Source organism: Stylophora pistillata, chromosome 10 (genome assembly GCF_964205215.1).
Source record: "Stylophora pistillata chromosome 10, jaStyPist1.2, whole genome shotgun sequence".
Taxonomy (NCBI): Eukaryota; Metazoa; Cnidaria; class Anthozoa; order Scleractinia; family Pocilloporidae; genus Stylophora; species Stylophora pistillata.
Genome location: NC_142528.1, coordinates 31199693 through 31227464, shown reverse-complemented (window position 1 = coordinate 31227464; position 27772 = coordinate 31199693). Strand labels below are relative to the sequence as shown.

At 40.0% G+C, this 27772-nt stretch overlaps 3 protein-coding genes across 10 annotated transcripts; 1 reads left to right on the top strand and 2 right to left on the bottom strand.

Annotated features, from left to right (window-relative positions):
- On the bottom strand, positions 1-25459 carry LOC111322422 (uncharacterized). 8 transcript variants are annotated; one of them, XM_088735513.1, is made up of 11 exons: positions 17313-21238; positions 16580-16930; positions 12782-12934; positions 12185-12383; positions 11156-11823; positions 10779-10877; positions 9582-9728; positions 8984-9182; positions 8270-8622; positions 6397-6579; positions 5833-5997 (listed from the first exon to the last, which is right to left on the bottom strand). In XM_088735513.1, exons 4-7 carry the CDS (start codon positions 12213-12215, stop codon positions 9645-9647), a joined length of 882 nt encoding a protein of 293 aa, XP_088591639.1. In that variant the 5' UTR covers positions 12216-12383; positions 12782-12934; positions 16580-16930; positions 17313-21238; the 3' UTR covers positions 5833-5997; positions 6397-6579; positions 8270-8622; positions 8984-9182; positions 9582-9644. The 8 variants fall into 8 exon arrangements, with proteins under 8 accessions (XP_088591642.1, XP_088591641.1, XP_088591635.1 ...); XM_088735514.1 differs by lacking the exons at positions 16580-16930; positions 17313-21238 and adding an exon at positions 25328-25459; XM_088735512.1 differs by having other exon boundaries at positions 16580-21238.
- LOC148722703 (uncharacterized) lies at positions 13320-15035 on the top strand. The gene is made up of 2 exons (XM_088737068.1): positions 13320-13343; positions 13458-15035. The coding sequence occupies exons 1-2, from the start codon at positions 13320-13322 to the stop codon at positions 15033-15035; spliced, it is 1602 nt and encodes a 533-aa protein (XP_088593194.1).
- Positions 25402-27772, bottom strand: LOC148722702 (dynein axonemal light chain 4-like). Its single transcript, XM_088735520.1, has 3 exons — positions 27069-27772; positions 26864-26947; positions 25402-25540 (listed from the first exon to the last, which is right to left on the bottom strand). Exons 1-3 carry the CDS (start codon positions 27150-27152, stop codon positions 25487-25489), a joined length of 222 nt encoding a protein of 73 aa, XP_088591646.1. The 5' UTR covers positions 27153-27772; the 3' UTR covers positions 25402-25486.

The following is a 27772-nucleotide window of genomic DNA, read 5'->3' as shown; positions in this document are numbered from 1 at the left end:
TTTATTCTGTGTGCTACTTTCTTTGTTTTTAAGTGACCCTTCTCTACTGGAGAAGATAGCCTAGTTATATATTCCTCCGGAGCTTCGACGGGTATCCTCTATTCCTTTGTTTAAGCGTATTTTAAAACTGTATGTGTTTAGTAATCGTGGAGCGCGTGGGATTTTTTCTTAGGATGCAGCACGCTACTCTTTTTGCAACTCCTTTCTTTACGCTTGGTAAAAAAGGGTTGACGGACCAGCACGACTCTTGCCAGGCTACGAGTGTAATATGAACGACTTTCTTCGCACTTGCCCATATGTGTAAACAAAAACAAAGGCGTGGTTGACTAAGATCCTTTGAGACGGTGGCTAACAACAAATCAAACGAAGTGACTACTTTGGGATTTTCCAAGTTCGTACGGTAGCGACTGAACTGTTTCATTCCTAAGGAGACTTTTTATCCCAAGCTGTGAAAGCTAGTCAGTGAGTAGGAGTGTGCTCTTACGTTTTCCTTGAAGAGCCCGGAGTAAAGACCTCGTCACTGTACTCGGCTTTTTGTACTTTCGTCCATTCCATTTTGAGCTGAAACAGAGCCAGGAACGTACGGGGTTACATAATAGAGTTTACTACATCGCACGCAGTGACCGTGAGCAAGAAGGAGCGAATCCTGTGTTGTGATTGGCTAGCCGAGCGGGTAAGATGGGCCGGGATTGCCAGCATTGATCCCGCGTATGAAAAAAAAAAATTAATAATAATTTGAGAAATACTCTATAGCTAAGCAATATCTTTAATGAGAAATAACCTTTATTGAGTCTAACATGAATGTGTATAAAAAAATAAAAAATCTTGTTAGTTACAATTCTCCTTTTGAGGAAAAATATCACTAACCTAAACTACATATGCAGTAAATGGTTTGAACCCGGGGTAACATGTGAAGGTGTAGTCTGATCGTCCAGGTGAGTGTAGTCCTGAGAAGGACTGTTGTCGGTGGCAGTGACTGATGTTTCGACAACCTGTGCGGAAGTCATCATCAGAGTCAAGTGAATGATTGTTGTCAGTAGAATGTTCTTATTCCAGTTCGTGTGAAATAATCGGTTGGTTTTGCCGTGATGTTATTGGCTGTAAGACTCAAGTGACGTAAGTCGGTCGTGATTGGTCTGTTTCGATCTGTCGGTAAAGTTAGGTTGTTCTTTTTCGGTCGTTTGTGATGTTTATGTCGTGAATGAGTCGTTTGTATGGTGCGGGTAGTTGTTGACATCTGTTTAGGGGAGTCTGTTCTAAGTTAGTAAACCAGCTTTCCAGAGTCAGTCGTTGAAAATAGTCAGTGCTGTAGGTTAGGCATTGCAAAGATTCCCAGTCAATGTTGTGGTTGGTAAGTCGATGGTGTTCAGCAATGTGATTGCTGACATCACCTTTCCTCGTCGCCCGTCTGTGTTCAGTCAGTCTTGTTGTGAGGTTTCTGCCAGTCTCACCGATGTAGGAGGCTTGGCAGTCGGAACAATTGATCTTATAAATCGTTCCCTGTCTGTTCCTTGGTTCGTCTTTGTCTTTAACTTTGGTTAGTAACCGACGTAGTGTGTTGATGGGTTTGTGGGCGACGCGGATATTGAAGGGTAGTAAGATGCGTGAGATGTTTTCAGACATGCCTTTTATGTACGGTAGGGTTGCTGTCGTCGTAGGGGTTGCGGTGTTGTTTGTTTCGGTGGTAGTAGTGGGTCGGTGAGTGTTTCATTGGATGAAGTCGTTGTTGTAGTTGTTCTTCGTAAAAACACGGTGAAGGTATTTGTTCTCATCGGATAAGCTGTCTGTCGAGTCACATACTAGTTGTGCACATCGTGTTAGAGTTCTATGTGGCTATGAATAATAAAATTATAATGTGCTGTTTAGGAAGTCTATATCTTTAAGTCTCTTGACAAAGGAAATGCAAAGTCTTCAAAAGTTCAACGCAAAAGAATAGTAAAAGAATTTACTATAAAATCTACTATAATTTACTATAATAATAATAATAATAATAATATAATAATATTCATTTGAATATATCAACAAAGCTGAAATAGTAAATTGGCCACCGTTACGATTATAAAAGCTGGCGTTTCGAGCGTTAGCCCTTTGTCGGAGCGAATAGAGGAATTGTGGGTTGTGTGTGCTTTCAAAGGCAGAAAGTTGAGCTACGCGATTGGTGAGAACATGGCAAGGAGAAAAATATGAATAAATTAGTGGAATGAAAGGTGTTCTTTGATGCCTGTGGGATTTAGACTGCCGGTTCGAAAGATGAGCTTTTGTTCAAGGGTTTTGCGGCTTTCAGTGCAGCCTAAGTGTAAGGAAAGACCGCAGGTTACCCTAGGTTACTTAGAATGACCAACCATGCATTTCTAAATGCGCTCATGCACGATGCAAAACAAAGAATGAAGAATTCTCATTGGTCGAGATCAAATAACTGTCACTCAGCCGTTAAAGTAATAAAAAACAGGCATCCTAGAACAACGCGGAATCGATCTGATAAACGATCAGCGCCAAGCTTGGAACAGCTCTACCCCAAAAAGAAGGATCTTGTAGCTATTTTTCCGCCTGGGTTTGGAAAAAGTTTAACTTTCCAAGCTCTACTGTTGCTTACACGCTTCGATGCCAACGAGGATGAACAGCCTGTTGTGTTGGTTATAACTCCACTTACAAGCATCATACAGGATCAAATATTCCAACTTGAATCTCTTGGTTTAACTGGTTGTAATCTAACCGAAGTTCTCGATAATTGCGATTCATTATCACAAGTTGATCTGGTATACGCTTCGGCCGAGAGTGCAATCGATAAACGTTTTAAAAATTCCTTGAAGATATTTAACATTTGTTTAAGCGTATTTTAAAACTGTACATGTTTAGTAATAGTGGAGCACATGGGATGTTTTCTTAGGATGCAGCACGCTACTCTTTTTGCAACTCCTTTCTTTACGCTTGGTAAAAAGGGTTGACGGACCAGCACGACTCTTGCCAGGCTACGAGTGTAATATGAACGACTTTCTCCGCACTTGCCCGTATGTGTAAACAAAAACAAAGGCGTGGTTGACTAAGATCCTTTGAGACGGTGGCTAACAACAAATCAAACGAAGTGACTACTTTGGGATTTTCCAAGTTCGTACGGTAACGACTGAACTGTTTCATTCCTAAGGAGACTTTTTATCCCAAGCTGCGAAAGCTGGTCAGTGAGTAGGAGTGTGCTCTTACGTTCTCCTTGAAGAGCCCGGAGTAAAGACCTCGTCACTGTCCTCAGTTTTTTGTACTTTCGTCCATTCGATTTTGAGCTGAAACAGAGCAAGGAACGTACGGGGTTACATAGTGGAGTTTATTACATCGGACGCAGCGACCGTGGGCAAGAAGGAGCGAATCCTGTGTTGTGATTGGCTAGTCGAGCGGGTAAGATGGGCCGGGATTGCCAGCATTGATCCCGCGTATGAAAAAAAAATTAATAATAATAATAATCATTTGAGAATTACTCTATAGCTAAGCTTTATCTTTAATGAGAAAAGACCTTTATTGAATCTAACATGTGTATAAAAAAATAAAAAAAATCTTGCTAGTTACAATTCTCCTTTTAAGGAAAAATATCACTAACCTAAACTACATAGTTATATGGCTATGAATAATAAAATTATAATGTGCTGTTTGGGAAGTCCATATCTTTGTCTCTTGACAAAGTAAAAGCAAAGTCTTCAAAAGTTCAGCGAAAAAGAATAGTAAAAAAACTTACTATAAGACTTACTATAATTTACTATTACAATAATAATAATATAATAATAATAATCATTTGAATATATCGACAAAGTTGACATGGTAAATTGGCCACCGTTACGGTTAAAAACGTTGGCGTTTCGAGCATTAGCCCTTCGTCGGAGCGAATAGATGAATTTTGGGTTGTGTGTGCTTTCCAAGGCAGAAAGTGGAGCTACGTGATTGGTGGGAAGGAAAAAAACATGAATAAATTAGTGGAATGAAAAGCATTCGTTGATACCTGTGGGATTTAGACTGCCGGTTTGAAATATGAGCTTTTGTTCAAGGGTTTTGCGGCTTTCCGTGCAACCTAAGTGTAACGAGAGACCGCAGATTGCCCTAGGTTGCTTGTTCACGTGCACCTCCGCCAATGTAATCTATTGCATAACTCACTCTTATTGCAAAAAGATTTACATCGGCGAAACAGGCAGAGGACTAGGTGACCGATTCCGAGAAAACCTTCGCGACGTGGAGAGGAACCACAAGGACACATCGAAACCAGTCGCTTGACATTTTAATTTACCCAATCATTCCTCGACCTTCCATGAAATTTTTGGTTGGTATTTTTGTCAAATGTCGGAATCAGGGAGTTGTTATGATTAACATTTCGTCAACATTAAACCAGGAATGAACTGGCTCGTCAAGATCTACCTGAGCCAATCGTATGTCACTGCTGTTCCCCTTGAAGGATTTCTTTGCTGATCTTGAAGAAGCCGTTGTCGGATTCGCCTTGTCTGCTACATCAGGGTCCTAAAGAAACAAACAAATAAACAGTTTTAAGGTCTTGCTACCAGCTCCTCAGGTCGAAATTGTGAAACAGCTTTCGCAATAAAAACTGCAAAATGATATCGAGCTGATATAATGTCCCTTTTCTTCATACAAGTTAAAAGAAGGAAAAGTAACAAATGAGTGTTAGAATAAAAAAGAAGACTTAATTTAATTTCCAACACCCACAGCACTACTAGCACTGACGAGTGTGAACAGAGTCAACAGGGATACAAAATGAAACCAATAAACTTTATTCTCACCGAAGAAGAGGGATCTGCTTTTGAAGAGTTGCTTCTTTCAGCAGCGAGTTCTCTTTCCACGTTTTCTTTCTCCTGCGTAATCTCCTCTATACTCCTATCCTTGTCGTCAAGTTGTCTCTGGTAATCCCGTTTCATTTTCCACAGTTCCTCTTCCATCTCTCTTCTCAAATTCTCCTTACACTGCTCGCGGATGGTGGACAGTTTGATCTCATACTCTGCCCTTTTGGCGTTAGCCACCTCTAATGTTTGACGCATGGTTTTCATGATGTTTTCTCTTGAATCGTTAATTTTGCTGATTTCCTCATCCTTCTTTACCAGCTTTTCCTCCAGAGTACAATGCTCTTTCTGCAATATGGCTATTTCCTTCTCCTTGTTCTGCATCTGCTCGAGGGCGCTTCGCTCATTGACTTCGTTCTTGTTGGACATATTTTTCATGCCATCACTAGCAGCCATCGCTTGGTTCTTCAAGCTGGTAATTTCCTTTTTCTTTGTGTCCAGCGCCTTGGTTGCCAAGGCGCACTTTTCTAGCCAAGTTTGCAGTTCTGTGGAAAGAGTTTCCAATTCACCTTGACGTTCGTCAAATGCCTGTCCTTGTTCAGCTAATATTATATCTTGCTCTTCTAAAACTTTTTTCAGGTTGGCAATCACATCTTTGTCCTTTCTTGCATCTGCGGAAAACAAGAACATGATTCCAAAGCACATTTGAGAAGTGCATTACGTTCAACACATGATGTCACTCTTTTTTTCTCGTGTATGAAAAACCTTTACAGTCCAACTGCACTATAAAAATCATGCAAGTGTACATAGAAGTCTTAATTTGACCTCCCATACTCTTACTCTTTCGATACAAACAGACTTTACACCTTCTGTGATCGCTTAAGGTAGTTTTTACTGTATGCAGACAGTACAACTCGACACAACTTTTGCGTCAGGCATACCCTAGCCGTCACAAAACCTTGCTCAGCAATCACTCAACATCCTCCATATAAAGTAATATTATTGAGAAAATGAAACTGTTTCAACAGCTACCTGATGAGACTAGACGCAGGTTTCCTTCCATGGAACTCTTTTCGTCATTGAGTGTTTTCACTTTGTCCGCAAGTATCCTGATCTGTTCTCAGGATTTTTCATTTTTAACTGATGCTTTCCTAATGTTTTTTTCCAGTTCGTCGATTGTTTTGTTCCTGTCTTCGATGTTTTTTTGCATGGACATCATTTCCTTCCACACCTATCGATCAAAAAATAAAAGCATGGAAAAGCAAACAAAAAAACAAATTAAATAGAATTACGTGCGGCGTATATCTGCTATCAAGAAGCCGACTAAGTCAACAACAAGTTAATGAAAACAACACTACATTAATTAAGTCTCTCTAAAGTAAAGGGAAAAACTGAGCAGTATCTTTGCCACGTTCACGGAGTAGTTAAGCTGAAAGTAAACCAATTCTTCAGCAGTAATTCAAAATGTGCTTGGACTGAGCCAAGTTGCCAAGTGAGCAAAAACAATCGATCTTCGGTAAGGGAACCTACAGTGAACCAAACTAGAGGATTTTTTAACAGCCAGAATCTGTGTACATCAAAAGATTCGAAAGGATCTGAAGAAGACCGATCGATCAGAAAAAAGCCGTACCTCTTCCAATTCTTAAAACTTTTGTTGATCTAGAGTCTTTATATTTCTCCTCAGCTCATTTCTCCTCAGCTCATTTCTCCTCAGCTCGTTGATTTTTTTCACCCTCTCTTCAATTTCCTCGTTTCTTTTTTTCAGTCTTGTGTTTGCCTCATTCGTTTCCTGTTCCAACTTTGATTCAGCTTCCTAAAAAGAAAAAAAAATTATTACAGCAACATTTACCTTAAACACTGATCAAACAAGTCTGACGATCAGAGACATTGTCAATGAAAGTCTAATGAAACCAAATCATGTATCTTTAAATTGTCACCATAAAAAAAATAATATCTTTAATGAGAAAAGACTTTTATTGAATCTAGCATGTGTACAAATAAGATCGACAACAGACTCGGTTGGCTGACGCGACATCTGGGAGGGACAGGAGACAAACTAGCGTTAGTCACCTCCTGCTTCATGCATGCTGGGTATTTCCTCCTAGCAACTCTGTGTATCTTCTTCCTGAATGCCCCTCTGTTCACTTGGCTTCTTGTCCTGGTTTTGTACCGATCAATGCATGGATGGAGATCAATTTTGACTCCAGTTTTACGTACGGTACACTTTCTTGTATCATCGCTGAGGCTCTGCTAGGTATGTAATGGTATTTACATTTTCATTTACGTGCTAATCGTATCACTGCCACAACAAAACGAAACAAAGCAAGCCTCGCTTTGATCATAGTTAGTAGAGGGTGCTAAAGCGCGTGAAAGCGTGACAGAGCTTTCTGGATTGTTGTTAGTTTTGCATCTGATTGGCTAAAGAGGTGGCACGAACTTTCTGCGCCAATCACTGAGCACTGGTCCTTCTTCCTCCGCTGGTTCACGACATTTTGAATCAAATAAGATGCCAATCGTTATTGTTTTACCTTCTGAGAAAGTTTGTTTGAATTCGGTTGTAGACTACAATGAGACCATGGAAAATCTGAAAACTATCAGCGATACGATTGGATACTTGATAGAGGTAAGAAAAACCTGGTTTGACTTTTTGCAAGTGTGTGGATAAATTAGAACTGCGCGTGATCGCTTGTCTTTTAATTGAGTCTTTTGTGCTTATAACCCCCTACATATAAAGCTATATTGTTAAAAGATCGGCTTTTAATATCAAATTTAGGATGTTACTTTTATATTTCCAAATTAGTTTTTTGAATAGAACTTCAACGATTTGCGTGAAATGATTGCTTCTTGAAAAGTTTCTGAAGCTACTATTATCGTGTAATTTATTTTAACTGGTAACAATCAGATGGAAGATAAGATCGACAACAGACTCGGTTGGCTGACGCGACATCTGGGAGGGACAGGAGACAAACTAGCGTTAGTCACCTCCTGCTTCATGCATGCTGGGTATTTCCTCCTAGCAACTCTGTGTATCTTCTTCCTGAATGCCCCTCTGTTCACTTGGCTTCTTGTCCTGGTTTTGTACCGATCAATGCATGGATGGAGATCAATTTTGATTCCAGTTTTATGTACGGTACACTTTCTTTTATCATCCCTGAGGCTCTGCTAGGTATGTAATGGTACTTACATTTTCATTTACGTGCTAATCGTATCACTGCCACAACAAAACGAAACAAAGCAAGCCTCGCTTTGATCATAGTTAGTAGAGGGGACTGGTCAGGAAATGCGGCAAACTTCAGTCGGATAGGTTACTGTTCGATTTTATCGAGGTCACGCGACAATGACCCTGCACACATAAATCCAAAATGGCGCCGTAGGCTTGTTCCGACAGTCACGTAGCGTTTAAGTTTTTGAATTTTCTCCGCGATCGAGCGACATCTTACCTTCAAAATATAGCTAAAAACATTAATCAAGTAAGTGGACATAATGCCTTCATCCTTCTTTACCAGCTTTTCCTCCAGAGTTCAATGCTCTTTCTGCAATATGGCTATTTCCTTCTCCTTGTTCTCCATCCGCTCGAGAGCGCTTCGCTCATTGACTTCGTTCTTGTTGGACATATTTTTTATGGCATCACTAGCAGCCATCGCATGGTTCTTCAAGCTGGTAATTTCCTTTTTCTTTGTGTCCAGCACCTTGGTTGCTAAGGCGCACTTTTCTAGCCAAGTTTGCAGTTCTGTGGAAAGAGTTTCCAATTCACCTTGACGTTCGTCAAATGCCTGTCCTTGTTCAGCAAATATTATATCTTGCTCTTCTAAAACTTTTTTCAGGTTGGCAATCACATCTTTGTCCTTTCTTGCATCTGCGGAAAACAAGAACATGATTCCGAAGCACATTCGAGAAGTGCATTACGTTCAACACATGATGTCACTCTTTTTTTCTCGTGTATGAAAAACCTTTACAGTCCAACTGCACTATAAAAATCATGCAAGTGTACATAGAAGTCTTAATTTGACCTCCCATACTCTTACTCTTTTGATACAAACAGACTTTACACCTTCTGTGATCGCTTAAGGTAGTTTTTACTGTATGCAGACAGTACAACTCGACATAACTTTTGCGTCAGGCATACCCTAGCCGTCACAAAACCTTGCTCAGCAATCACTCAACATCCTCCATATAAAGTAATATTATTGAGAAAATGAAACTGTTTCAGCAGCTACCTGATGAGACTAGATGCAGGTTTCCTTCCATGGAACTCTTTTCATCATTGAGTGTTTTCACTTTGTCCGCAAGTATCCTGATCTGTTCTCAGGATTTTTCATTTTTAACTGATGCTTTCCTAATGTTTTTTTCCAGTTCGTCGATTGTTTTGTTCCTGTCTTCGATGTTTTTTTGCATGGACATCATTTCCTTCCACACCTATCGATCAAAAAATAAAAGCATGGAAAAGCAAACAAAAAAACAAATTAAATAGAATTACGTGCGGCGTATATCTGCTATCAAGAAGCCGACTAAGTCAACAACAAGTTAATGAAAACAACACTACATTAATTAAGTCTCTCTAAGGCAAAGGGAAAAACTGAGCAGTATCTTTGCCACGTTCACGGAGTAGTTAAGCTTAAAGTAGGCCAATTCTTCAGCAGTAATTCAAAATGTGCTTGGACTGAGCCATGTTGCCAAGTGAGCAAAAACAATCGATCTTCGGTAAGGGAACCTAAAATGAACCAAACTAGAGGATTTTTTAACAGCCAGAATCTGTGTACATCAAAAAATTCAAAAGGATCTGAAGAAGACCGATCGATCAGAAAAAAGCCGTACCTTTTCCAATTCTTAAAACTTTTGTTGATCTAGAGTCTTTGTATTTCTCCTCAGCGATTTCTTTCACCCTCTCTTCAATTTCCTCGTTTCTTTTTTCAGTCTTGTGTTTGCCTCATTCGTTTCCTGTTCCAACTTTGATTCGGCTTCCTAAAAAGAAAAGAAAATATTACAGCAACATGTACCTTAAACACTGATCAAACAAGTCTGACGATCAGAGACATTGTCAATGAAAGTCTAATGAAACCAAATCGTATCTTTAAATTGTCACTATAAAAAAAATAATATCTTTAATGAGAAAAGACCTTTATTGAATCTAGCATGTCTATAAAAAAATCAAAAAAATCTTGCTAGTTACAATTCTCCTCTTAAGGAAAAATATCACTAACCTAAACTACATAATTATATGGCTATGAGTAATAAAATTATAATGTGCTGTTTGGGAAGTCTATTTCTTATTTTGTCTCTTGACAAAGGAAATGCAGAGTCTTCAAAAGTTCAACGCAAAAGAATTGTAAAAAAATTTACTATAAAATTTACTATAATTTACTATAATAATAATAATAATAATAATAATAATAATAATATAACAATAATCATTTGAATATATCAACAAAGTTGACATGCTATATTGACCACCGTTACGGTGTTAGCCCTTCATCGGAGCGAATAGAGGAATTGTGGGTTGTGTGTGCTTTCAAAGGCAGAAAGTGGAGCTACGTGATTGGTGCGAACATGGCAAGGAGAAAAACATGAATAAATTAGTTGAATGAAAAGCGTTCGTTGATACCTGTGGGATTTAGACTGCCGGTTTAAAAAATGAGCTTTTGTTCAAGGGTTTTGCGGCTTTCCGTGCAACCTAAGTGTAAGGAGAGACCGCGGATTGCCCTTGGTTGCTTGTTCACGTGCACCTCCGCCAATGTAATCTATTACATAACTCACTCTTATTGCAAAAAGATTTACATCGGCGAAGCAGGCAGAGAACTAGGTGACCGATTCCGAGAAAACCTTCGCGACGTGGAGAGGAACGACAAGGACACATCGAAACCAGTCGCTTGACATTTTAATTTACCCAATCATTGCTCGACCTTCCATGAAATTTTTGGTTGGTATTTTTGTCAAATATCGGAATCAGGGAGTTGTTATGATTAACATTTCGTCAACATTAAACCAGGAATGAACTGGCTCGTCAAGATCTACCTGAGCCAATGGTATGTCACTGCTGTTCCCCTTGAAGGATTTCTTTGCTGATCTTGAAGAAGCCGTTGTCGGATTCGCCTTGTCTGCTACATCAGGGTCCTAAAGAAACAAACAAATAAACAGTTTTAAGGTCTTGCTACCAGCTCCTCAGGCCGAAATTGTGAAACAGTTTTCGCAATAAAAACTGCAAAATGATATCGAGCTGATATAATGTCCCTTTTCTTCATACAAGTTAAAAGAAGGAAAAGTAACAAATGAGCGTTAGAATAAAAAAAGAAGACTTAATTTATTTCCAACACCCACAGCACTACTAGCACTGACGAGTGTGAACAGAGTCAACAGGGATACAAAATGAAACCAATAAACTTTATTCTCACCGAAGAAGAGGGATCTGCTTTTGAAGAGTTGCTTCTTTCAGCAGCGAGTTCTCTTTCCACGTTTTCTTTCTCCTGCGTAATCTCCTCTATACTCCTATCCTTGTCGTCAAGTTGTCTCTGGTAATCCCGTTTCATTTTCCACAGTTCCTCTTCCATCTCTCTTCTCAAATTCTCCTTACACTGCTCGCGGATGGTGGACAGTTTGATCTCATACTCTGCCCTTTTGGCGTTAGCCACCTCTAATGTTTGACGCATGGTTTTCATGATGTTTTCTCTTGAATCGTTAATTTTGCTGATTTCTTCATCCTTCTTTACCAGCTTTTCCTCCAGAGTACAATGCTCTTTCTGCAATATGGCTATTTCCTTCTCCTTGTTCTGCATCTGCTCGAGGGCGCTTCGCTCATTGACTTCGTTCTTGTTGGACATATTTTTTATGCCATCACTAGCAGCCATCGCTTGGTTCTTCAAGCTGGTAATTTCCTTTTTCTTTGTGTCCAGCGCCTTGGTTGCTAAGGCGCACTTTTCTAGCCAAGTTTGCAGTTCTGTGGAAAGAGTTTCCAATTCACCTTGACGTTCGTCAAATGCCTGTCCTTGTTCAGCAAATATTATATCTTGCTCTTCTAAAACTTTTTTCAGGTTGGCAATCACATCTTTGTCCTTTCTTGCATCTGCGGAAAACAAGAACATGATTCCAAAGCACATTTGAGAAGTGCATTACGTTCAACACATGATGTCACTCTTTTTTTCTCGTGTATGAAAAACCTTTACAGTCCAACTGCATTATAAAAATCATGCAAGTGTACATAGAAGTCTTAATTTGACCTCCCATACTCTTACTCTTTCGATACAAACAGACTTTACACCTTCTGTGATCGCTTAAGGTAGTTTTTACTGTATGCAGACAGTACAACTCGACATAACTTTTGCGTCAGGCATACCCTAGCCGTCACAAAACCTTGCTCAGCAATCACTCAACATCCTCCATATAAAGTAATATTATTGAGAAAATGAAACTGTTTCAACAGCTACCTGATGAGACTAGACGCAGGTTTCCTTCCATGGAACTCTTTTCGTCATTGAGTGTTTTCACTTTGTCCGCAAGTATCCTGATCTGTTCTCAGGATTTTTCATTTTTAACTGATGCTTTCCTAATGTTTTTTTCCAGTTCGTCGATTGTTTTGTTCCTGTCTTCGATGTTTTTTTGCATGGACATCATTTCCTTCCACACCTATCGATCAAAAAATAAAAGCATGGAAAAGCAAACAAAAAAACAAATTAAATAGAATTACGTGCGGCGTATATCTGCTATCAAGAAGCCGACTAAGTCAACAACAAGTTAATGAAAACAACACTACATTAATTAAGTCTCTCTAAGGCAAAGGGAAAAACTGAGTAGTATCTTTGCCGCGTTCACGGAGTAGTTAAGCTGAAAGTAAGCCAATTCTTCAGCAGTAATTCAAAATGTGCTTGGACTTAGCCAAATTGCCAAGTGATCAAAAACAATCGATCTTCGGTAAGGGAACCTACAGTGAACCAAACTAGAGGATTTTTAACAGCCAGAATCTGTGTACATCAAAATATTCGAAAGGATCTGAAGAAGACCAATCGATCAGAAAAAAGCCGTACCTTGTCCAATTCTTGGAACTTTTGTTGATCTAGAGTCTTTATATTCCTCCTCAGCTCGTTGATTTTTTTCACCCTCTCTTCAATTTCCTTGTTTCTTTTTTTTCAGTCTTGTGTTTGCCTCATTCGTTTCCTTTTCCAACTTTGATTCGGCTCCTAAAAAGAAAAAAAAATATTACAGCAACATTTACCTTAAATACTGATGAAACAAGTCTGACGATCAGAGACATTGTCAATGAAAGTCTAATGAAACCAAATCACGTATCTTTAAATTGTCTCTATAAAAAAAAAATAACCATGAGATTCAAAGTGCTGTCTTCATTTGATATCCCGAAAACAGGCCCTACATCACTGGTGCCTAGGCGCGAACCTATTTTTTCCGTGGGAAAGAATGAGGCCTGAGCAACGCGAGTCGGGGAGGAGTCGGCAAGGGTTGTAGCATTGACGTTAGAGACCTTGAGATTTGAGGACGTTGCCTGTCTTGGAGGCAACCGGAAGTTTGTTTTCACCTAAAAATGACACTGCGCATGTCTGTGTGTGAATGGGACACGGCGTTACACATGTGGTGAGTGTGCCATTTTTTTAATTTCGCATCGTGCACAAAACTTGAGTATGTTTTTGTTTTTGGAGCTCAAATTATTCATTTCTTTCGCGGTTTTCGCTGTTCTTTTGTGTAAAGTTTCGGATTGTTCACAGAGATCGCAAAAAAGGTGGAGGTGGTCTTATTGCCTACATAAGAGCTGATTTGTCAGTGTACAGGAGAGCGAAGCTAGAGCCTGAAGGAGTGGAATCAATCTGCTTGGATGTCAAGGACAATAACAACAGTCGTTTCCTTGTTTGTGCCTGCTATAGATCACCAGGCAAATGCAATGAGCTGGTATTTATGACCTCACTATCCTCCGCTGCAGAAACAATGTATAACACCAGCAAAGAGCTGTTATTAGTCGGTGATTTTAATCAAGATATGTATGTCAGTATTGCTGAAGGTCGGACTGCAAACAGAAACCTGGTCGACTTTTGTGATGGATTTTGCCTTGCTAATAAAATTACGAAACTGACACGCGTTACTGACAAAACAAAGAGCCTTCTCGATGTTATTCTTACAAGTAACAATGAGCGCTTTGTAGCTTCAGGAAATTTGCACCTTGGTTTGAGCGACCACGACTTGGTGTTTGTTGTACGCAAAAACAAAGTTCCAAGTCCAAAACCATGCTTTCTTGAATACCGCAGCATGAAGCATTTTGATCACGAGACGTTCTTGGCGGACCTAGGTGAAATCCCTTGGGGGACGGCTTATTGTTTCTTGGATGTGAATGATGTATGGAGTCATTTGAGCAAACCGTTTAAAGACGTTCTTGATAGGCACGCACCTATTAAGAAAACATGGGTGCGCGGCAATCAGCTTCCTTGGATAACACCTCAAATCCAACATGAAATTGCTCTGCGAAACAGCCTTTTCAAAAGGTACAGAAAAAACCCAAAGGACAATACATGGAATGCTTATAAGCAAAAGCGTAATAAAGTAACTTCACTTAAGCGTAAAGGAATAAGTAAATTTTGTTACAACACGGCATCAGGAGCGAAACATCTTGGTGAATTTTGGAAGAAAATGAAGCCTCTTCTTCCTTATTCTGGTATAAATAAACTAAGTAACATAACTCTTGTTGAGAACGGTGTGGTCATGACGGAACCCAGGCAGGTGGTGGAAATATTTAATAGCTATTTCGCCAATATAGTTTCAACAAATCACTGTGAAAATGACTTCAACGATCATCCAATTGTAAATCTGCTGACACAAATCGCTGCTCCCATCCTAACGGAGGAGATAACACAGCTGATCAACCATCTGATTATGAACCAACCATGGCCAACTGAATGGAAGAGTGGGAACTTGACACCGGTATTTAAAAAAGATAAGGATACACGCAAAGAAAATTATCGTCCGGTTTCCATCCTTACCGCCATTTCTAAAGTGTACGAGAAGGTTATGTTTGACCAGCTGTACAGCACTTTCCATGAACATCTTTCTCCGAATCTATCTGGGCTCTTGAAGAAACACTCTTGTTGCACCGCACTCTTGAAGATGACTGAGGACTGGAGGCGAAGTCTTGCCAAAAGGGAGGCAGTTATAGCCATGGCAGTGGACCTGTCCAAAGCATTTGATTCTATTAACCATAACCTCCTGTTGGCTAAATCAAAAGCGTATGGCTCCTCTCTGTCTGCATTAAACTTGATTTCTTCCTATTTGTTGGGGTGAAGACAGCGAGTTAAGTTGTCCGGTGTTTGCTCCAGCTACTCAGAAGTAATGGTGGGTGTCCCTTAAGGGTCCCTCCTTGGACCACTGCTGTTTAACATTTATATAAATGACTTGAACTACGCCATACCGGATGTATCTCTGAGGTTATACGCCGACGACATAACTATGTATGCCTCAGACGTCTCGCCCATGGTTCTCGAATTTGTAGTGAATAATGGTCTTGAGTGGTTATCATCGTGCTTTGGAGAGAATCATCTGGTGATGAACAACGCAAAGACACAAGCAGTACCAATTGGTCCCTGTAAGTACAGTTATGACCTGGCAATACACAGCTCTGTCATTGAGACACTGCCATCTATCGAAATACTTGGCGTTGAGCTTGATAGCATGCTATATTTCAAGGATAATATTACTAAACAGCCTCAAAAGTTATACGCTAAAAGTGGCGCACTTAGGATATTCAGGCGTTTTGTCCCTGGCAATGTTATGATAAGGCTCTATAAAACTTTCATTCTCCCTCATTTTGAATACTGTTGCCCCCTCTTTCTTGGATTGGGGAAAGTACAAGCGAATCGGCTAGAAGTTGCTAACTATTATATTCTTAGATCACTGATAGGTTATCGCAAGTTTACCCTTTATGATGAATTGCTGCGAATCTTGAATATGGAACGTTAGACCACACAAGGAAACAACAATCCCTTATTCTGTTATAGATATGTTTGCATAACGACAGTCTCAAATATAAATTATCAGAGATTTTTTTAATTTTAGGGAAACTATGTACAATCTGAGAGGAACCGGCATTAATTTCTACGCACCTAAATTTAATTTAAATTTTATGAAAAAATCTCTCACTTATATGTGTGCACAGCTGTGGATTGGATTACCTACAAGTGTAAAACTGGCAAATAATATCAACCTTTTTAAGAAGCTATTGAGAACATTGATACTTTAGCTGCTTCTCCATTTTATACTTGTATTTAAGTGACTCTCAATTTCATTGTACAAACTTAGTTTTTAATCTTAATTTTAAATTATTTAAGCTACTGCCTCACCATTTTATACCTGTATTTAAGTGACTTTGTATTTTACTGTACAAACTTAAATTTAATGTTAATTGTTAGTTATTTCAATTTCTAATCAATTAGGTCTTGTCAGTATGTATTAGGTTTTTTAGATTCTTAATCTTAGAGGCACGTACGTATTTTGAATGAGCTCTACGAGCTCCTTGACTCTACGTGGGTAAATAAAGTATTGATTGACCTAAAATCTTCCTGCTGGTAGAAAAACACGCATTTTGAGGCACTAATAATGAGCGCCTGATTGCAAGCTAGTAATTCGGTAAAGTAAAAATAATTGATATGTAACCAGATGTAAAATAAATTTTAGATCGCAATTGAAAATTATTTAGGCTGTGAAAACAGTTTTATGCCGCTGTGATCTAATATAGCTTGTTCCATGATTAATCGTCAGAGCTCAAAGTGCGTGAGTCACCTTAATAGTCAAAAAAGAAAAAGAAAAAAAAAACTAAGCACTACTCGTACCTTTATCCGCTCATCACTACGTGTCATTCCTTCTTCTAGCGATCTCACTTTATTTTCAAGAGCTGGTACAACTTGACTTTCATATCTTTGAATTTCAATTTGCAATCGTAAAGTCTTCTCCTGTGAAGCAGAAAGTTCATCTTTTAATTCTTCTTTTGTCTGCTCCAATGTCCTAACCAATTCTTTCAGCACTGTGTTCTTTGTCTCTAACTGATGCTCTGTATCGGTAAGTTTGGCCAAGGCAGCGTTCAGGGCACCTTGCGTCCACAAAAGGTTAGCGAAATTATCCATCTTCATAGGCGCTGCCTTCCCTTTCTCAAACTCATTCGTGAGATGTTGCAGGGTTGCGTCCTGTATGTGGTGAGAGCAAAACACAGGGGAGTTAGTCTGGCCATCTCGAGCCATTCAAGTCATATACACAGCGTGCCTGAGAAAACGGAAAGTGTAGGATATTTGAGCTTCGATAGACTTTATAAAGTTCAGCGTCAATTATAATGAACTTTACGAGTTATCAGCCATTTTGAATACCAACGCACGGTCGACTTTTGAGAAAACTAGTACCAAAATATACGTACAAAAAAATTATTAAACGAAGATAGAAAGTCATGGACTTTGACTCAGTACCAAGGAGAGTACTGAAGGACAGCTGAAGACAACAGCCAATATTTCCCAGAGGCAGTTCTGAGCACGGTCAAAAACAACTTTTACGTAGATGATTGTCTCAAGGCCCTACCTTCAGTTGAAGAGGCTTCACAGCATGCGAGAGACCTACGGTTACTACTCTCAAAAGGCGGGTTTAGGCTGACAAAGTGGATCAGCAATAGTCGCAGGGTTCTCGAAACAATCCCCGAAGCCGAGCGCGCCAAAGAAGTGAAAAGTCTTGACCTTACTAAGGATGACCTCCCAGTCGAGAGAGCTCTTGGTGTTAAATGGAGCGTGGAGACAGACTCCTTTAGATTCAAAGTGGATATTAAGCTCAAACCGCCCACACGGCGAGGAATTCTTTCGATTGTCAGTTCTGTTTATGACCCCCTCGGCCTCGCCGCACCCTTCGTGTTACCGGCCAAACGGTTGCTTCAGGAGCTATGTCGAGTCAAGCTGAATTGGGATGATCCTATTCCTCAAGAGCACAGGGCACACTGGGAGTGATGGATGGCCGATCTTCCTAGATTATCGCAGTTTTCCGTCGATCGCTGTGTTAAACCAGCTGGTTTCGACTACATCTCTTCAAGCCAGCTGCACCATTTCTCTGATGCCTCAGAGAGCGGTTTCAGATCGGTTTCCTACCTGCGTCTAGTTAATGGCGAGGGTGCTGTCCACTGTTCTTTTATGTGTGCCAAGTCACGTGTGGCGCCCCTAAAGATGATTACGATCCCGCGCCTTGAGTTGTCTGCCGCAGCAGGACAAGGTCTTGAAGAGAGAATTAGAGATACCGATTAGTTCCCAGTACGTCTTCTGGACAGACAGCACTGCAGTATTACGTTACACGAAGAACGAAACAAGGCGATTCCACACTTTGGTAGCCAATCGTGTCGCACTTATTCGTGATGGCTCTGAACCCCCATCAGTGGAAGCATGTGAGTGGCGACATGAATCCTGCCGACGACGTCTCTCGAGGATTGACAGCCGCCGTCTTCCTTAGTCAGCGGCGTTGGTTAATGGGGCCGGAATACCTTTGGAAGCCCGAACACATGTGGCCAATGCAGACCGAAGCATTTAACAACGTACTCGATGGAGATCCTGAAGTAACGACGCATGTTAAGGTGTGCATGTCCTCACTAGTTAAGGAAAGCTGTCCACTGTTGTGTTATTTCCAGAAATGTTCTTCCAGGGTTCCGCCTAAAGAAAATTGTTGCCTGGCTCCTGTGCTATCGGGAAAGACTTCTGAATGCGAGTAAAAACAAAGGTTTAAACTGCGACATTCCGAATTACATCACCCTTGAAGAGATCGAGAGAACAGAGAAAGAGATTCTGAGGCATGTAAAGAGAAGAGCCTTCCCCAAGGAGTTCAACCATCCCGAAAAACCAGTTAAGAAGAGTAGTCGCCTCTACAAGCTTGACTCAATCGTTATGGATGGGCTTTTGCGCGTTGGTGGCCAGCTGCGTAAAGCATCATTACCCTCAGAATCAAAGCACCAGATTATTCTTCCGAAAGAAGATCATGTTGCCACAGTGATCATCGATGATTACCACAGGGCATGTGGCCATTCTGGTAGAGAGCACGTTCTAGCTTCCATTAGGCAGAAATTCTGGATAACCCAAGGAAATTCAGCCGTGAAAAGTGTTCTGGGGAAGTGTGTCAGCGTGTCCTTTCGTGGCCGCTTACAGTAATGATTTCAAACGCTCGATAGAGGAAGAGGTTTGAGCTGATAAAGAACCAACAAAAATACAAGTTTACAAAATGCAGAAATATAAAACTGAAAGGCGGCTAAAGCGAACGCGATGAACATAATAACTAGGAACTTACATTGTATCGGCGCTGTAGGCCGCGAAAAAAGGGCAACTAAACCAGATGTTCTCTCGGTGAAATTGTTCGAAGTTCACCCAAGACTGCACGTTTGTTAAGGCTATGCAAATCTTGGTATAAATACAGAAACTTTTTAACACTTACTCTCACTCAAGACTAGTTGGTTTTACCTTTGTGAACAATTAGACCCCTTTATTATCAAAGCACGTGTCTTAATAAATTCCGTGACCACGGGACGACCATTAGAGAAGAGTTTCGAACATAAGAAAAATCCTCTGATTCCGAAGATATGAATAACGAGGCTATGAAATTTTCAATTTACAAAAGAAATAAGTGATTCTTCAGAAAAATTTAAGCTACTTTTGTGAATTGTACATTCGCAATTAACTTACTAATAGGAGAAACTATTGCTTTTCGTATGCCTCTTCTTGTGGTTTTAACAGGAAAAATATAATTTAAGATCAGTTAGTTCTTTCCGGGGTCTTTATTTAGATGGTCTTGGTTCCTTTTTTGATCTGACTGGTTCGACCTTTCCTGTCATGACTTGAACTACGAAGGGCTCGCAAAATTAGAATTTCCTTGACTCTACAGTTCTAAGTACTAAACAGCCTTAACTTTCTCCTTCAAACTGTTCAAAGGTAAATTCCTCATTTGTTGTAGTTACCGTTTGTACTTCGCCGTCTGCAACAACGGTTGTCGTTTGGCGCATGAAGAACATGCTGTGACTGTAACTCCCCGAAACAGAGCTAACCCAAACTCCACTGGAAGAAACAAAACCCTCAGAGAAGGAGGTTAAACCTGTTGAGAAAACAGCCAAGCCTGATGAGACCCATGCTTTTCCAACAGACAAGAAGACGGACAAGATTACAAAAACTAAGCCCCAATCAGTTGGCGCAAAATCGGGCAAGTCTCCTTCTAAAGCAGCCCCATCAACAGGGTTAGCTGCAGCGAAAAAACAACCCGGAGCCACAAAGCCTTCAAGTGGAACATCTAGAAAAGATGTCAAAGCTCCAGTTACTAAAGCACCAGTATCCAAGCCTTCCGTTGTCACTAAGGCGCCGGCGACGAAATTGACAACCACCACCCCAAGCACAAAGAAACCCATTGGTAAAGCGGCAGCAACTAAGACAGATGAAATAAAGAAACCAGAGAGACCGAAAAGTGCAGCGACAGCTGGTCCTCCGACAAAGTCCAGTGTTACTGGTACCACTCGTCCAGCTAGTGCATCGCCTCACAAAGTTCCAGCTTCCACCACGAAACCACCTGCCCGTAAGGCCCCTGGGGTAGATTCCACTGACTCTGGGACACCGAATGCAGTCCCATTTTGTAGTTAAAAAAAAAAGAACAAATAAAGTGGTTCTTTTGTTTGTTTGTTGGTTCTTTTGTTAGTTTTTGTATGATGCAAGGTGACTTTATATGTGCTGCTGCCCTGATCATTAATGAGGTAATCAGGTGTCCAATTCTGAGTTCTGGTCATCAATTTCCATTTTTTCATTATACTTGATTAAGGACACGGCATTTCTTAATGGGAAATGTTTCGGTTTTCCAATGTGGCATTTACTTTTGGACATCATTTATCCAAGGGTGAAGTTTACTTTTAAGTCACAGCCAGTTTAAGCCCAAATGGAACAAATATGTATGCAACACCATACCTGAACACCCCTCCTTCCCCTTTACAGTCACTTTAATGTCATTATTCTGTTTAATCACACTTTTCACATCTTCTTCCAGTAAATCTTAAATGGGAGATCGTAAGTGGAGAGGATGAGGATTTTTTTCAATTGAGTGTTGTGAAACTAAAACAGATGTATTCTTAACTGCCAAAAAGAGCAAAGAGAAATATTATGATGTCTGCCAGTTTTAATTTGAATTCAGTTTGTATTGAAATGCACTCTATCATACAAGAAAATTAACATAGTGGCAAATCATGCATTATTTCGGAAGTCAGTTATACTAAGGACTGTTGGCCTCAGAATAATTAATAATTTAGTGCATATGTACAATTGAACAAAAATATCACCAATGGAATATAATATGACCACAGTCTCCTCTAAGGCAATGCAACTTTTGTTTAACAATGTGAGATACTTCAAACAACAACAAACATATGAAACATATGTATGAACTGCGGTTATGAAACGTATATGTGCACGATCCTTCGCAGTAAAGCACTATTTGAGCAATAGTGAAAATCAGACCTGAAAAAAATTTCAGGCCTGTAAGGCATTTGAACCACTGACCTCTGCGATACTAGTGCAGCGCTCTACCAATTGAGCTAACAAGCTAACTGGGAGCAGGCCCTCAAATTAATTCGACATAAACCCCTAGATGATAAATCAAACAACAACAAACATATGAAACATATGTATCAACTGCGGTTATGAAACGTATATGTGCACGATCCTTCGCAGTAAAGCACTATTTGAGCAATAGTGAAAATCAGACCTGAAAAAAATTTCAGGCCTGTACGGGATTCGAACCACTGACCTCTGCGATACTAGTGCAGCGCTCTACCAATTGAGCTAACAAGCCAACTGGGAGCAGGCCATCAAATTAATTCGACATAAACCAGTAGATGATAAATCAAACAACAACAAACATATGAAACATATGTATGAACTGCGGTTATGAAACGTGTATGTGCATGATCCTTCCCAGTAAAGCACTATTTGAGCAATAGTGAAAATCAGACCTGAAAAAAATTTCAGGCCTGTACGGGATTCGAACCACTGACCTCTGCGATACTAGTGCAGTGCTCTACCAATTGAGCTAACAAGCCAACTGGGAGCAGGCCCTCAAATTAATTCGACATAAACCCGTAGATGATAAATCAAACAACAACAAACATATGAAACATATGTATGAACTGCGGTTATGAAACGTATATGTGCACGATCCTTCGCAGTAAAGCACTATTTGAGCAATAGTGAAAATCAGACCTGAAAAAAATTTCAGGCCTGTACGGGATTCGAACCACTGACCTCTGCGATACTAGTGCAGCGCTCTACCAATTAAGCTAACAAGCTAACTGGGAGCAGGCCCTCAAATTAATTCGACATAAACCCGTAGATGATAAATCAAACAACAACAAACATATGAAACATATGTATGAACTGCAGTTATGAAACGTATATGTGCACGATCCTTCGCAGTAAAGCACTATTTGAGCAATAGTGAAAATCAGACCTGAAAAAAATTTCAGGCCTGTACGGGATTCGAACCACTGACCTCTGCGATACTAGTGCAGCGCTCTACCAATTGAGCTAACAAGCCAACTGGGAGCAGGCCATCAAATTAATTCGACATAAACCAGTAGATGATAAATCAAACAACAACAAACATATGAAACATATGTATTAACTGCGGTTATGAAACGTATATGTGCACGATCCTTCCCAGTAAAGCACTATTTGAGCAATAGTGAAAATCAGACCTGAAAAAGATTTCAGGCCTGTACGGGATTCGAACCACTGACCTCTGCGATACTAGTGCAGCGCTCTACCAATTGAGCTAACAAGCCAACTGGGAGCAGGCCATCAAATTAATTCGACATAAACCCGTAGATGATAAATCAAACAACAACAAACATATGAAACATATGTATGAACTGCGGTTATGAAACGTATATGTGCACGACCCTTCGCAGTAAAGCACTATTTGAGCAATAGTGAAAATCAGACCTGAAAAAAATTTCAGGCCTGTACGGGATTCGAACCACTGACCTCTGCGATACTAGTGCAGCGCTCTACCAATTGAGCTAACAAGCCAACTGGGAGCAGGCCATCAAATTAATTCGACATAAACCTGTAGATGATAAATCAAACAACAACAAACATATGAAACATATGTATGAACTGCGGTTATGAAACGTATATGTGCACGATCCTTCGCAGTAAAGCACTATTTGAGCAATAGTGAAAATCAGACCTGAATTTTTTTTTTCAGGTCTGATTTTCACTATTGCTCAAATAGTGCTTTACTGCGAAGGATCGTGCACATATACGTTTCATAACCGCAGTTCATACATATGTTTCATATGTTTGTTGTTGTTTGATTTATCATCTACGGGTTTATGTCGAATTAATTTGATGGCCTGCTCCCAGTTGGCTTGTTAGCTCTATTGGTAGAGCGCTGCACTAGTATCGCACAGGTCAGTGGTTCGAATCCCGTACAGGCGTGAAATTTTTCTTTTTTTTTTCAGGTCTGATTTTCACTATTGCTCAAATAGTGCTTTACTGCGAAGGATCGTGCACATATACGTTTCATAACCGCAGTTCATACATATGTTTCATATGTTTGTTGTTGTTTGATTTATCATCAACGGGTTTATGTCGAATTAATTTGATGGCCTGCTCCCAGTTGGCTTGTTAGCTCAATTGGTAGAGCGCTGCACTAGTATCGCAGAGGTCAGTGGTTCGAATCCCGTACAGGCCTGAAATTTTTTTCAGGTCTGATTTTCACTATTGCTCAAATAGTGCTTTACTGCAAAGGATCGTGCACATATACGTTTCATAACCGCAGTTCATACATATGTTTCATATGTTTGTTGTTGTTTGATTTATCATCTACGGGTTTAAGTCGAATTAATTTGATGGCCTGCTCCCAGTTGGCGTGTTAGCTCAATTGGTAGCGCACTGCAGTAGTATTGCAGAGGTCAGTGGTTCGAATGCCGTACAGGCCTGAAATTTTTTTCAGGTCTGATTTTCACTATTGCTCAAATAGTGCTTTACTGCGAAGGATCGTGCACAAATACGTTTCATAACCGCAGTTCATACATATGTTTCATATGTTTGTTGTTGTTTGATTTATCATCAACGGGTTTATGTCGAATTAATTTGATGGCCTGCTCCCAGTTGGTTTGTTAGCTCAATTGGTATAGCGCTGCACTAGTATCGCAGAGGTCAGTGGCTCGAATCCCGTACAGGCCTGAAATTTTTTTCAGGTCTGATTTTCACTATTGCTAAAATAGTGCTTTACTGCGAAGGATCGTGCACATATACGTTTCATAACCGCAGTTCATACATATGTTTCATATGTTTGTTGTTGTTTGATTTATCATCTACGGGTTTATGTCGAATTAATTTGATGGCCTGCTCCCAGTTGGCTTGTTAGCTCTATTGGTAGAGCGCTGCACTAGTATCGCACAGGTCAGTGGTTCGAATCCCGTACAGGCGTGAAATTTTTCTTTTTTTTTTTCAGGTCTGATTTTCACTATTGCTCAAATAGTGCTTTACTGCGAAGGATCGTGCACATATACGTTTCATAACCGCAGTTCATACATATGTTTCATATGTTTGTTGTTGTTTGATTTATCATCAACGGGTTTATGTCGAATTAATTTGATGGCCTGCTCCCAGTTGGCTTGTTAGCTCAATTGGTAGAGCGCTGCACTAGTATCGCAGAGGTCAGTGGTTCGAATCCCGTACAGGCCTGAAATTTTTTTCAGGTCTGATTTTCACTATTGCTCAAATAGTGCTTTACTGCAAAGGATCGTGCACATATACGTTTCATAACCGCAGTTCATACATATGTTTCATATGTTTGTTGTTGTTTGATTTATCATCTACGGGTTTATGTCGAATTAATTTGATGGCCTGCTCCCAGTTGGCGTGTTAGCTCAATTGGTAGCGCACTGCAGTAGTATTGCAGAGGTCAGTGGTTCGAATGCCGTACAGGCCTGAAATTTTTTTCAGGTCTGATTTTCACTATTGCTCAAATAGTGCTTTACTGCGAAGGATCGTGCACAAATACGTTTCATAACCGCAGTTCATACATATGTTTCATATGTTTGTTGTTGTTTGATTTATCATCAACGGGTTTATGTCGAATTAATTGGATGGCCTGCTCCCAGTTGGTTTGTTAGCTCAATTGGTAGAGCGCTGCACTAGTATTGCAGAGGTCAGTGGCTCGAATCCCGTACAGGCCTGAAATTTTTTTCAGGTCTGATTTTCACTATTGCTAAAATAGTGCTTTACTGCGAAGGATCGTGCACATATACGTTTCATAACCGCAGTTCATACATATGTTTCATATGTTTGTTGTTGTTTGATTTATCATCTACGGGTGTATGTCGAATTAATTTGATGGCCTGCTCCCAGTTGGCGTGTTAGCTCAATTGGTAGAGCACTGCAGTAGTATCGCAGAGGTCAGTGGTTCGAATCCCGTACAGGCCTGAAATTTTTTTCAGGTCTTATTTTCACTATTGCTCAAATAGTGCTTTACTGCGAAGGATCGTGCACATATACGTAATGTGAGATACTACTAAAACTTTCTGCACCCACCAAATTCAGTCTGTTTACAGTTGATGCAATATTGTTCTTGCTGTCTCTTCAGGAGCATTTCCAAACACAAACTGCCACAGTTCCTCAAAAATACATGTAGAGAAGGTTTTTGACTTCATGTGTGAGCTCAAAACCATAACCCTCGCCCACTACTGCATGCTAGGAAGAGCCAAACTTTTTGTCTAAATTTTCTTTAATCATTTTTGCCGCAGCCTGAAATAAAATAGGTTTGAACACAGTATTACTTTTGCAATTAGCTACTGTGTCTGCACTTTGAGTCCAGTGGCTCATCCAGCCAAGCTCACCTTAGGTCACTTAGCATGAAGCAACTAGAAGCATTGCTACTCCCCCTTACCTTCAGCATTTCATTACATTGGCACCTGTTTATACTCTTGGGAAGAGAGAGACACTGAGAGTAAAGTGTTCTGCCCAGGAACACAACACATTGACATGGCCCAGTTACAAACCTGAACCTCTGTAACGTTGTTACCATCTGCAGAATCAAAATATGGCATCTGGCATTGTTCTGGACTCACTAGCCTCTCACACATGTGATAATCCTTTTGTGTTTCCCTGTGAAGACAAGGCAAGTTTGTCCGGAACAATGGCAATTCAAATTAGATGCCATATTTTCATTCAGTGTATATACAGGAAGTGCTGTTGTAAGATCCTAGTTGGGAGAGCACAAAGCAAGGTTGTGTCATAAAGTTTCTGAATTTAATAAAAACAAACTTTACATTGATGATCAAGATTCTCAAACTACACCAGCTGCTGAAGCTCTGGATGCTGTCTACATGAAGAGAGGACTGAGAGAATGTGAAATTTCTCTCAACCATAATAGAGTCTTGTCTACCCTGAGAGCAGAGCCTTTTTAACCCGTCCTCGAATCAAAAAGGGAAAAAGGCTCTGCCGACATCCTGTTGTTGCTCGTTTTAACATGTGCAGCAGTTGCCTAGAAACTGATTCTTTTCCAGGCCCCCTTGAACTATTGTGGGCGCAGATTTGGTCATCTGTGTACATGAAAAGCAAAGACGTGTGCACCAAATCTAGTTTGACTAGAGGCAAAACCGGCTTGACTAGCCTGGAGTTTTAGGCTTTCGGCATTTCAAAGCAACAACAGGATGTCGGCAGAGCCTTTTCCCTTGGAGGGTTAATAAGAAGAAAAGAAGAAGAAAAGAAGAAAAGGCTCTGCCTGCAGGGTAAGTCTTGTCATGAGGATAGTGACCAACTTTACATTAGTCATTTCATTTCAAATATTTGGTTCCAATTGTTGAAGGACAGAGGTGTTTATTCAGCCCAATCAGAAGTTCACCTTAGCCTCTTTGGAGGACGATGAGGTCTAAAGTAGTAATCAGTCTTTGGATCAAAACTAAAAAGGGAATGTAAAGAATCCCGGCCATGTAGTTCATTTGAAATAGGTCAAGGATACCAGAAAGCAAGTTGAATACTCCCACCTGAACCTATAAAGTATCCAAACTGCTGGGATCCTGATCAAATTTGTAAACATTAATTTTATAGTAAACAAAATTTATGTACCTCGTTATTTGATGAAAACTTTTCACAAGCTGTTGCACAGAGCTCCATCGCCTCAGTTCGCATTTCATCATTCATATCTGAATACTACAAAAAATTTATCACGAGGATATATTAATTTAAAGCCTCATGTAACCGAGTGATTAAAACAAAAAACATGCACAAATATAACTACTAGTGGCTGGCGATTCAATTCCTATCAACTCACCCGAATCAAAGGGTAACTGTGCAGCCATTTATAATCATATCCCCCACTTTCTTGTGCTGCACCACCTTCTTCATTTTCTGCCATGGTATAAGCTATTAAATACTCTACAAAAACGCTAAGAAGTATCCAATTTTTATCAACCTAAACAAAGATGGCGCCAATTTACCCTCTCCCTTTGTTTCCATGGACACACTGATGAGCCTCACTTTTAGGAGTGCTTCTTTCATTTTAAATCCGCTGTGATGTCCCGCGAAATTTACAAAATGGTAAATCTTACATTCTGGTGAAAGATTTGAATTGCTCAAATCTTGTAATCGTTCGGCTTTTCTCTGCCGTTTTATTGGCAGTGTGGATTAGTTTACTTTAATAAAACAAAGAAACGGTTACTTTTACGCAATAGATATAAATCGTTAGCAAGTCCTTTTCGAGAAATGGCTGAAGGACACGATCGAGGATCACCGGTTGAAGATTCAATCCTCGAATGTTGGAAAAGGTTGGGTATATGGTGACTACCTAAGATAAACCGGCATTATGAAAGCTTAAGTTATTTATTCCTAATTTTGACTTAAAAGTTGCTCAAAGAACTGATGAAGTAAATTTTGATTTAATTGAGAAATTATAATTGATTTTGTTTCACAAATGTTTAGCTACTTTTTTTTTTATATTCATAACCGAATCAGAAACGCTATTTTGCATTGTAGGGA

Bases quoted from the DNA above. Each gene is read 5' to 3' on its own strand.
- LOC111322422 (XM_088735509.1), bottom strand. From the start codon at position 5,829: ATGGAAGGAAACCTGCGTCTAGTCTCATCAG. The intron at 5,438-5,798 runs GTAGCTGTTGAA...TGTTTTCCGCAG, and splicing joins CCTGCGTCTAGTCTCATCAG to ATGCAAGAAAGGACAAAGAT. The intron at 3,917-4,392 runs GTAGATCTTGAC...CCAATCACGTAG, and splicing joins GTGACATACGATTGGCTCAG to CTCCACTTTCTGCCTTGGAA.
- LOC148722703 (XM_088737068.1), top strand. From the start codon at position 13,320: ATGGGACACGGCGTTACACATGTG. The intron at 13,344-13,457 runs GTGAGTGTGCCA...TTTTGTGTAAAG, and splicing joins GACACGGCGTTACACATGTG to TTTCGGATTGTTCACAGAGA.
- LOC148722702 (XM_088735520.1), bottom strand. From the start codon at position 27,152: ATGGCAGAAAATGAAGAAGGTGGTGCAGCACAAGAAAGTGGGGGATAT. The intron at 26,948-27,068 runs GTGAGTTGATAG...AATTTTTTGTAG, and splicing joins ACAGTTACCCTTTGATTCGG to TATTCAGATATGAATGATGA. The intron at 25,541-26,863 runs GTACATAAATTT...ATTTTATTTCAG, and splicing joins AGTTTTCATCAAATAACGAG to GCTGCGGCAAAAATGATTAA.